General features: G+C 42.7%; 2 protein-coding genes across 2 annotated transcripts; one reads left to right on the plus strand and one right to left on the minus strand.

The window, feature by feature from the left end:
- Window positions 1-140: 140 nt before the first annotated feature.
- Window positions 141-1127, minus strand: GL218_09101 (Short-chain dehydrogenase TIC 32, chloroplastic; the record flags this gene model as incomplete). Its single annotated transcript, XM_033585926.1, has 1 exon — window positions 141-1127. The coding sequence occupies one exon, from the start codon at window positions 1125-1127 to the stop codon at window positions 141-143; it is 987 nt and encodes a 328-aa protein (XP_033439967.1).
- A 4050-nt stretch (window positions 1128-5177) lies between these two features.
- GL218_09102 (uncharacterized protein) lies at window positions 5178-5843 on the plus strand (the record flags this gene model as incomplete). The annotated part of the gene is made up of 2 exons (XM_033585927.1): window positions 5178-5303; window positions 5538-5843. 2 exons carry the CDS (start codon window positions 5178-5180, stop codon window positions 5841-5843), a joined length of 432 nt encoding a protein of 143 aa, XP_033439964.1.
- Window positions 5844-12007: the final 6164 nt, after the last annotated feature.

Here is a 12007-nt window from a genome sequence, read left to right on the forward strand (position 1 = left end):
TTGAACTGGCGAAGACTACGTTGAGTATAGATAATACGTGCCTCAAGACAACGGTGAGACGTACTATTATGCATTGAATCCTCTTATGCTATACCGAAGTCTTGTAAATAATTATATTGTCGGCTATGCTAATATAGAAACTACGCTCTTCCTGATAGCCCCGGCTCGATACTATGCAGAATCTCAAGAAATTCATCAAAAACCCTCGTCTGAATCTGTGCTCCCTTGGAACTATAAACAAACCTACTTTCTTTGCTAATCCGGCAGTCCTCCATATATTTTCCGTGTGTTTCCGGACCAGCTAGAGCTGCAGCAACGAGACACCGGGATCCCATCTCGGAGGACCGCCCTAACAACCACAACATTGTAGACAAAAACCGCGATAGGGGGAACCGGGCGTCACGAAATAGATTGGTGTTGCAGAGCCCCGTATCTACCAGGTTCAAAATTACCCGGGGTCCTCCATCTTTCGCATCGATACGCTTTGCTAACTCCCGGCCAATCAATACCACCAAGAGTTTACTGTAGGCATAGCGTAGGCCCATAATGCCAGGTTTCCGAAAACTTTCAAATACCGGTTCATCGGTTCTTTGTTTAAGCGAAACAGCCTTATGAGCATTCGAGGCGACGATGACTAGGCGTGGCAATTCTTGAGTTACCGTAAAGCTTCTTTCAAGGGTCGGAAGTAATAGGAACGCTATAAGGAAGGTAGATATAACGTTGATAGTGATCTGCCGCTCGTGGCCCTCTGCCATATGAAAGTATGCGGTCTGAATCCCCGCATTCTCAACAAGAATGTCGAGCTGGTCAAGTCTGGCGGCACGATGGCAGAAGCATTTGACACTGTCGAATGACTCTAGGTCTATTTGCCATATATCGATCACATGTGTTTTCTCAACTCCCTCTGAAGAGACGATAACAGCCTTGGCTCTCTCGCCCCTTTTTATATTTCTGCATCCTAGGATAACCTTTCTAGCATTAAGCCGGACAAAATGCCGCGCTGCTTCAAGTCCTAGACCGGAACTCGCACCAGTTATGATAACTGTTTTTCCGGTACAGTCGCCAACGGGGTAAGGTAGAGGTGTAAGCTGGCTTATCAAAGATTTGAGCGGATTGTCCCTACTCATAAATATTAGCAAAGGTTCTATACCCAGTACTCTGTACATTAATTAATTGGGATGAGACATACATGATTATACCCATAGTTACGTGTGTGGATAATTAGGGCCTAAATTTGGGATCGATAACTACATTACTAGGGAGTCCTCCTAACCCGACTGCGTGGAGGTAATCAAGGATTGGGCTGCTAAGTAGGTCCTTGGAGCCGATATTCATATGGGAAGAGGGTATAAGATATGCATACTCTTATGTGCCTTTTACGTTACATTTGGGGACACCAAATTGGGTACCTAAGGTACCTGAATGCTTGAACTATGGAAATAAGTGAGCAAAGATAGCATTACTAGATACCAGGGTTCAGTTATTCGCACGCCGGTTCTCATGGGCTGGTTTCGTTGATCAGCAGTACCACTGTGTACCCCTAGGTTGCATGTGTTGGACATTAATCCCACGCCACCTTGGGGTCGCAAATGAAACCAACATAGGTACTTTGGAGGTAGCTACCTGTGTAATCATTAGATTCAAATCTATACCGCACATTGGTATGACAACATGTAGGTTTACATTATAATCTACTACCTACGGATTCAGAGGTCTTACGGCAGCACTGCAGCGGATACGGGATACGGTATGATTCCGAGACCACAAGGCGTGCGCTTCAATAAATTCTTAGTATATACAAAATCACCTCACGACTCTTCGACTACGAAGTTCCTTGGGAACTAGAATATATCTATATGCAAACATTAACTACGAACTCCGTCCTAAGACGAGGCTAAAATCGCGGTGGTATTTTCATATCACTATCTTATATAAACTAACCCTAACTATCACTTAACATAGTTATACACCCCTAAACATATTCGCAAGAGACTCCTATTAGACATCATGGCGCTTCTGCTTTCTAGTAGCATCGTATTTACAGTCGCTTTGGTGGCTGGTTTTCTCTACCAAGGATTTACACATCGACTAAGAATAAGAAGATTCAAGGACCAAGGGCTTGTAAGTTTCCCGTAATTACGATCCTTACCACGTCGTATCTTCTTTACGGCTCGACTATCTACGATTTCTAGAGAGTCAAGGTGATTACTTGTTGACTTCAGATAGCCTATCGCACCACACTCCCTGTTATTTGGACATCTCGGTATTTTAAATGACTTCCGTCGGCAACACCCTCCAGATGTCAACATCTACGTTTTTCATACTTGGATTCGCGAGAACTTTAAGAAGTATTTCCCGGACCAAGAAGAGCTCCCACCCGTGGTTTATCTAGATCTATGGCCGTTCTCGGGAATATTTACACTGGTATATGACGCTACGGCAGGAACCCAATTTACCCAGATTCATAGCCTACCCAAGATTTCCTTCTTGACCAAGTACCTGATACCCCTTACACAGAACCTGGATATACTATCCACGGAGGGTCAAAATTGGAAGACCTGGCGCACAAGGTTGAATCCTTGTTTCAGCCAGCGAAATATCACCGCCTTACTTCCTGACCTCGTTGATGAAGTCCTAGTTTTTGTGAACAGATTAAAGGATGAATGTGGCAGTAATGGGGAGTGGGGTTCGGTTTTCCAGCTTGAAGAAAAAACAACGGACCTGGCACTTGACGTGATTGCGAAAGCAACATTGTAAGTTCAATCAGCACACAATTTCGATCCGGTGCTTACGCAATACAGAGATATGAACCTTATGGAACAGTCTAGAGAGTGTGGAAGCCAACTAAAGAATGCTTTTCTTGAGCAGATGTGGTTCATGGGCATGATGAACCAGCCAATTCGCGGATTTCTTTTCGGCATGCTACCTTGGCACCGAGCCAAAGTTGCCCGGAATAACCGGATAATCAACGAGTCTTTAGAACCACACATGCGAAGCAGGCTTAATCTTGAAGTAGATGTCCAGAGTAACCAAGTGCTAACCATAGTGGATGCCGCTGTCGAGTCTTTGGCGGTTAATAAGTCCGAACCGGATTCTGACTTCATCGCAGTGCTTATCAGTAATCTCAAGTCATTTATATTCGCTGGACACGATACTATCGCATCAACTATATGTTTCATGATGAAATGTCTCCAAGACAACCCCGATTGTCTCACTAAATTACGCGATGAACACGATTCGGTGCTGGGGATGACGGTTAATGACGCCCCAAATATCCTGCGGAAATCTCCCCACGTTTTAAACTCTTTAAGCTACACGCTCGCTGTGATAAAAGAAACATTAAGGCTATACCCTCTTGCTTCCACCATGCGTGAAGGTGCGGCAGGCTTTTACTTAGCGACAGCCGGCGTAAAAACTAGGTGGCCAACTGAAGGAACAGGCGTTTGGCTATCAGCCCACGGGATGCATAGCGACCCTAACTATTGGGTTAACCCGGGTGAATTTCTGCCGGAACGTTGGATCGTAGTAGAGGGCCATCCTATGCGACCTCTACGAGATACATGGATACCCTTTTCGGTTGGTTCGTATTAACAGGCATAGCGATTCTTTATTTCTCAGGATCAACCTTGGCTAACGCAGTTTTAGGTCCTCGTCATTGTATCGGTATGGAACTTGCATTAACTCAACTCAAACTTGTTGCTGTTTTAATTGCTAGGAGTTTTGATATTGAAGAAGCATGGGAGGAATGGGACCAGAAAAGGTGAGCATCAATATGAAGCCTGGACAAGGATGGTCTATACAACCTTCTCCCCTTCATATATACGACTTACTATTGTGGACACACACGTTAACGGGTTCTCGCCTAGGGGAAATAGGGCAACGCCTTTTCACACCGTCAATGGTCAACGATTATATCCAGTTGGGGATGGTGCTGTAGGTACTCTTCTCTTCTATCATTTATAATTTCCTTCCCATTATCATACTGCATCAAATCCGCAAACTTCTCATAAAACCCACGAGACCCTAGACTATCTTGCCTACCTTAGGTACCTATATATGGTAATACAAGGTCTAGATATGTGTTATTTGGAAGCCTTTTCATTGCCAATCTAATTAAATAAAACTAATCCATTGGACCTTCTTTCTTAGGCACATCCAAAAGATGGTATGCCTGTGCATGTAAGGCTCAGACCGCAAAAAATAGGTTCAGGGAAGGCTGGGACGATGCCATAAGCAATATGAAGAACCTGGTATCTTTGTGGGAAAGCTCCGAATTCAGAAGATCCAATATTATTCATCCATACAATTTCAATTACTGAACAGGGTGCTCAAAGAGCATCCTATTTCGACTTATTTCGTTTTCGATATGTTATGAGTGGGGTCCCATTCTTGACTATGATAAAAAAGTTGGTTGCCCGTAATAGGCACCGAAAGATAATAGTAAATATATTTCTACACAATGTCAACCAAGTCGGAGAAGAGGTTAAGAATTGATTAGCATCGTCAGCAACTTAGCATATAATTATACTAAGAAGATATACGCAAGAATGCTAAATGCTTCACTTTATACATGACCCAAGCTTTATAAGTGTCCGAGCTCGGATCTCCGATAAATACTTGGAGATTTTTTTTTTTTCAAATCCCCCAATTGTTTGTTGAAAGTTTAAATTAGAAGGAGCAAACAGGTAAGCAACCAAAAAGTAAAGTGATGAAAACGATGCTGCTTACATGTATTTAGCAATTGCATTCTCAATTATAACCTGCAATGGTAATAGCAACATTTAGTACAACTTCCAAACACATAGTAGGGTGTTTCCTAGTTCCTTCTCATCTTAAATGCGTGGGTTCCACCTTACTGTCAATTAAGATCAATTAAGATAGAAACACCCTGCCACGTGACAGCGCGTATCTATGCTCCTGCTTCCGAAGAAGTATCTATTCACAGAAATTCACGCCTCCTTCTTGCTATAAGCAGCTGCACCCCCTCTTCAGGGTTCCCTATTTCAAAACTCTCCCCATTTCTTATTCTACTGAGGAGATCTGCTCACTTCTTTAATTTTTATCAACACCTAATATCTTCATACACACATATAACCCATCAGCGCAACAAGTCTTCTCGACACTATCACGATTCACGAAACAATACTACCACTACTTTCTTTTCGTATCTCATTATCATGTCTACTCCTACTAAGTCCGCCGGAAATGGCTCCGGCGAAAAGCTCCAGCTCAACCAGCGCGAGATCGAGGTCATAGCCATGGCATTCATATGCATCAGCGAGATCAAAGAGGGCGTGCCCCAGGTAAGGAAGACCCTTCACCTCATTAGTACCTATCGCACACCATTTCACCATCTTCTTCCACCCCCAGTGATGTCATCGTCAATCCCTTGAAATATACGTCTCCTCGTACACATTTACTAAATATAACGCTCGTCCTTAATTAAGACTGGAGCAAGCTACACTTACACTACACCACGTGATATTGCTTATCGATACATACTGATGGCTAGCATACTAATCATATAATGCGTGTAGGTGGATGCTAAGAAGCTCGCCAAGGTCGGCAACTACGCCAGCGCTGACTCGGCTCGCCACATCTGGAAACCCATCCAGAAGAAGCTCATGGCCCATACCAGCGGTGAAGGAGACGGCTCTTCCTTCATAGCCACTCCTTCTACCAAAGGCAGGGGTACCCCAAGGAAGCGCAAGGCCGACGGCGAGGCTGGCGGAGGCACTCCCACCAAGAAGCCCCGCGGCAGGAAGGCTTCCAAGGTCGCACTCAAGAAGGAGGACATCGAAGAGGAGGACATCGACGAGGAACTGGCCGATGGCGAGGTTTAGATGTGCTCTTAGGGATGGGATTTCTTCATCGGTGATATCTAGGCGTTTATTTCACTTCGGTCATTTCAAGAGACTTGATATCGGCAGCAGTCTTCTTAGATTTGGGTCTATTCTAATGGGGGAATTACGTTTCAGCTGGCATGAAATCTCGGATTTGCAACTACGCGGCGTTGACTGGGAGCAACTTACAGTGGCCACTACGGTTGGCAGGCATGATGCGCAGGATGGTGCTGCTGGATCTGCATTAAATTTGCAGCAATTTGCGTTGATATCAGCAGCATATTAGATAATTTTCTACAATCGAAGAGACATGTGTACCATTCTCGATATTACTTTGAGATCTCGTAGAATCTGGTGGCGAAATAATTGTTGCTATTATGGTTACGATAATTGGTAAGGACATTATTGGAGGTTTGTAGTAGCCTGCGTGCATTCTAGTTCAGTAAAACTACCTAATATATCTAGGCTAATTTATAGAATTTCAAAAGTAATCAGTTCAAGTTGGGATATGAGTAGCCTCATACTTATAGGAACATACTGGAATGGAAAGAATGGTAGGAATAATGGGGATTATATATTGGAGTTGTAGTTACTTACATGATATACATCCATTAGATTTCAAGCCCTAGGGCTTAAAGATGTGGTCAATTTTAGTCGCGAACGCCTAATCAGTTCAAAGTTATTAGACAGAAGTATTTAACAGCGACTAAGAATAGAAATCATCTATAGAGTACAAAAATCAGACGCATATAAAAAAAAACAGGAAGAGGTATAAACTACATGTCATGTTACATAAGGTTGATCTATGTAGTCGTGTATTAGGTAATCAACCATGAGTATTGGGCTGCTGTTGGATTCAGATGAAAAAAAAAGGTCTTCTTGCAGGAAAGACAATGTAAAAAAAAAGGTTAAAATAGAATAAAAGCAAAAAAAGATGGGCTCAACCGGGAATTGAACCCGGGACCTCTCGCATCTGCGCTTGGAAGCGAAGGGACTTCGGTGGCCCGAAGCGAGAATCATACGACTAGACCATTGAGCCGATTTCACCAGGGACCATAATCCTTGTCTGAATTTCAGACTGGAGAACTCGCCTTGCTGTGGAAGACTGGCTTGCTATTTTGGCTCTTTTGTCTGCGTTGGCGGGGGTGTTCCTGGTTGGACGCTTGGGCCCCATTGTTTTTATGATCGGGTGGGGCTAGGTGGGGTACGTACCTTGGCTTTATGTTGGCTGTTTGTATATATGTGCTTGATTAGCATGTGAAGGATTTTTAATCCCTGTGACATTGGCATATTGCAATTGCAATTAATAGTTTTGTTATAGTGATTGGTTTTTGCTATCTGTTGATACTACCGCATCACTAAGGTGATGGTGAGGAATTATGTGGTGAGCCGAATATTAGTTAGAGAGCCATGGCCAAGAAGATAAGAAGACGATATTAGGAAGTCAGATGGTTAACAGATAGAGGTTTCATCATCTTGGATTTAGCACTACATAACTATCGGAATACACAACAGGTACCGAGTATAGATAGGTTAATATTGATATAGGGATGATGAATGATCATTTACACCTACGAGAAAATCAGCATATTCGAAAAAGGGGGGATACATATATACATAACCTTTCTAGGACGGTCTTAGAACTCTTGATGCTCTATGAATTAAATTTCAGTGGGAATACTAACACAGAACGCTGTTAACCTGAGAGAGCTTCTGGAGACTACAAATATATACACTGGTAGGTTCGCAAATAACACTTCTATATGACAGCACGTTGATTTCAGCTTCACCTTAATATCCTCTTCTATACTCTGCAACGCTTTCTTTAATTAATACCATAGATATACATATATCACCTCTCATGATATGTTGCTCGCCACCGTATATTTCTGTTAAAGGAGTCATAATATTCACCGAATTCAATGGTTTTTACTGCCAATGCCAATGGACATTCGTTCTGTGGCATGAGTTATCATGTTGGTAGTGTCTAATTATCTATAACGCAACGACTACGATTATCGTAAGCACACGGCGGAAACAGCAGAAAAAACGGAGCGGTAATTCGAACGGCGGTAATAACACCGTACTGGAGGGTTAGTTAGGTGATCTGCCCTTGTACACGACAGCTTGTCTTCGAGCGGGCTCTCCTTCAAACTATTTATGACATGTCACTGTCGGGTGCACAAGATTCGATTGACTCAGCATTTGATCCTTAACCTAGCTTTTCTAGTAGATTCTTGGGAGCAGCGGGGAAAAGCGTGTTGTAATCCAAGTGTATAATTTTACAAAAAGAAAGTGCTACGAGATGTTACATTGAATTTTTGTGGCTATATTAGTAGATAATAGGTAGACTAGCTTACGGGAGACGAAAGGGGTAGCCTATTAGTGCTTAACTTATACTAAGGACCGAGGATGCCTATAAATAGATGGCCTTATCAAAACTGGAAGATCATAATTAAGAGGTTACTAATGTTATACCATCTGAATAAGGAAAAGAAATTGGCTTTCGCTTATATGTAAATTACATGGCAGCCAATGGCTATTTCCGAACTGCCTGGGTAATGCTTCTTGACTTGAAAGTGCTATCCACTACGGATCCCATAATCTAGGTAGTTATTGCCACTAGAATATAGGGTGGCTAATGATTACTAGAAATATTAAACGAATGAAGAAGGTACATAAAGATATAAGTGTTACATAGATGTTGAGGATGGGGGAAGCTACGATGATGAATAAATGCATAGGAAGTCACACAAGAATATGACGGACGATTGAAGAAGTTGCAATACATACTTTATCTTAGGTAAATGTATGTATCTAAAACCTAGGATTCGGATAGGTCTTACCCTTTGCACACATCTAACCTGATACAACAACAACGGGTAATGTTTCATCATCTCACATTACCAATAGTTTCGAACATATCTGCCCGCAGCCAGTATTATTCGGAAATTTAGGTATCTTCATGCGATAGAGGTGCCCAAACTGTTAGTCTGTACTACATACTGACTGGAATATATCAAAACCTTATACTCAAGACTTCGAGTTCATCAAGATATTAGCCGAAGCACTCACTAGAGTTATAACAAGGTAGCAACAAGTCAACTTCCTCCTTATGCTCACTCCCCGTTTACACTTTCCTAATTCGCCTACCTAGGCATTTATTCAATAAACATTCTCCCTCCTCACACCCTAAGCTTCTTCCAATTAACCACACAACCTTCCATTTCATCTCATCCCACACTTCACTATCTACTGCCTTTCTGGGGTGCAACTCTAACTAAGAAGATGATGACCCCACGAAAACGAAGCCGCAGCCCAGTCGTGCAGTTGATGGGCTCTGCAGAAGGAAAGCATTCCGAGGAGACATCCGAAGACGCAGGTCCCTCATCTGCAAAGAAGGCCCGGCGTTCATTACAAACTGGACTCTCGGCGGATGACACTCAATTATCTACGGAGGCTCAATATTCTACGGTAAAGAGTGAGTCTCCAGGACCAACCAGCTCGCTACTTCCACCTAGTGGTATTACAGAGAGAGTTCTCCAGTTGCTCGAGGATGTCGCTCCTCTAATAGGGGTTAACCAACTAAACCATAATGAATTCACCAATTTCATAGGTTCTCTTTGCTCTACGAGAACACAGAGTCTACCATATATCCAGCCTCCCCTTCCGTCCTCTTCTTCGCACTTAGAAGCTGAAAAAGTTGAGATCCCTTTTCTAACTTGGATCACCGCAATCACTAATGCTTGTACACCGCTGCCGAAGCCGATGGCCCCCCTTTTGAAGATGAATAAAATGAGCCGGTACCACTCTTTAGCGGAACTGTGGGTTCCTATTTCTAGGCTCCGGAAGTTGATCAATAAGGTGAACACTGCCGTGCTAATCATAGCGGGACGTGCACCGCCACGTAATCTTGAGGGCTGGGAAGTGCATAAGAACAAAGATGGCAATTACACGGCAGAAGGTCCATTGCTGAATAAATGTAGAGGCCTTAACCTCGTAGAGGCTCTTAATCTAAAAGACGACCTCCTCGAACTTTATGGAGAAGCGGACCTCCATAACCTCCTAGGGATTCCACTTATGAAGTGTATTACGTCTGCTCAAAGCACCAACCAGCCAGATCAAATCCTGGCCTCGAAAGCACTTTCAAGATTCTGCGTACCAATCACCAAATACACCATTTTCTCCATGACAAACCTCCGCATCCTCGGAGATAGACTTAATGAGCCCATATTTACATGCAGTTCTACGCAGGTACTGTCACGAGGTGGAACCAAACAGCATGGAAACAACTTCGTTGTTCCGCAAGGAACTCTAACTACCTAGAAGGTTCTACGTCTATATACTGAACAAGCTCTTTGTTCTAGATGTCTCATCTAGAATCCTGACAGGTACTTGAATTGTACTTTCACTATCTACTCTTACAGGAGCTCGCCCGCGACCAGAAGCTGACCCCTTCGGATTTTCATAATCCCTTGTCTACTATCTTATATAACCCTTGTCATGGGATCCGACTCTCTATGGCTATAGAATTGAAGAAGGAGGCTGGAATCTACGTACACGAGACCTTCCGTAACAACATTTTGAAGGCGGTCGGTAATTGATTGAAGAACTCTAAGTGGCTTGCTTTTAGCTATCTAAAACAGCAGTCAGTCGACTGACGACGTGTGGCATACGGGAATTCCTTTGCGTTTCTGCTAGGTTAGAACTAGCAGTCGGGCCATCTTAAGGGAAGTTTTTAGAGGAGGCTCTCACATATAGCTTAAGTACCTACCTGTTAAGCTTGTAGAAAACAATTGATGCGTTTTAAACAATTACTTTCTGAATCGTAAGTGGCTATATCTCGCCCTGCTATATTGACCGGTTATGCATAAGAAAAACAACGTAGAATATATACCACCTAGAAGGGAGAGGATTGAAACGAACATAATTCTACTGTTTCTCTAATGATTATTCAACCTCCATAGCAGGTAGCTATTTAGCTTAACGAGGATTTAAGTCTCAGTACTTTCCGAGTTGACCTATTAGAAGATCCTTTAACACTTGGATTGTACGTTTATACTATAAGGATATGCGTATGACTTGAAATAATAGTCTAGAAGGATATTTTTGATTCATGGTGCAGTGTGAACGATCAAGCATCAGACTGACTAGTCTCCTTAATATCGAGGCCACTCCTTAGTCTATTGTTAACATAAATCAACTGGGTTGGTCAGATAGAGGGGAATATGATACGAAGTAGATTTCTTATAAAAATTGCTAATGTCGCTTGATATAGGATTCAACCTTAGTGCCACACATCAATCTCGAAGTCTTGAACGCTAGAAAATGTGAACATGTACGCCGAGTGGCATCCTCTTTCATTTGACCACCACCATACCCTTCAAACATCGTCTACTCATTTCATAACAAGTTTTTAACAGTCACAAGTGTTACAAAATTTCAACCTATCTGGGTAGGTATAGACGTATGTATCGATGCAAAAAATTTCTCTGGTACCCAACGGCAGCTCCAAAGGAACCACAACGGGCCAGAGGGTAAGTGATCGAATATAATTCCCTCTCTCCTCCAATTTCCCCTCCAAGACCTGCCATTGAAAAGCTCCGAAGAGCGACGAAAGCCAGAGTGAATATGAAGGATTATAGTTTTATGATGAGGAAAAGAAAAAGAAGAAAAGAGGAAAATGCTGTCGCAAGAAATTTCATTTTTATTGGATTGGCAAAGTGGGGCTAGACGCTTGGTCTACCTATGTTTTAGCGGCATAACCTTTTTCCATTGGATTTGGACTGGATTAGATCTTATCGAATAAGCGTGAAGGTAACTTGCTTACATGCCAGCCATGTGCTGGTATCTAAAGCTAATCGGACACTGACCAATCAATGACATTATAATTGACTGTCGACGTACATGCCGTGCTAACAGTTTAGGTACCCCACCATTTAGGTCTTGTTTTTAGGGACTTCTGACTCCCCTGTGCAGCTATGACTGCAGTGACTACTACGACAAGAACCAGGCTTTATCGCATGTGTTGGAGTACCACCTTCGTGTGATTTTTTTGCCCCTCATCCACCAACGCCGTTTGACCCAGGTACGTCTTTTACTCATCTCAACAACCCTTCTTTTTTATTTTAAAACTTGTTCTTTTGCTTTTCTTGTTTCTATTT

The sequence above is a fragment of the Daldinia childiae genome (genome assembly GCF_008694065.1).
Source record: "Daldinia childiae strain JS-1345 chromosome Unknown Scaffold16, whole genome shotgun sequence".
Classification (NCBI taxonomy): Eukaryota; Fungi; Ascomycota; class Sordariomycetes; order Xylariales; family Hypoxylaceae; genus Daldinia; species Daldinia childiae.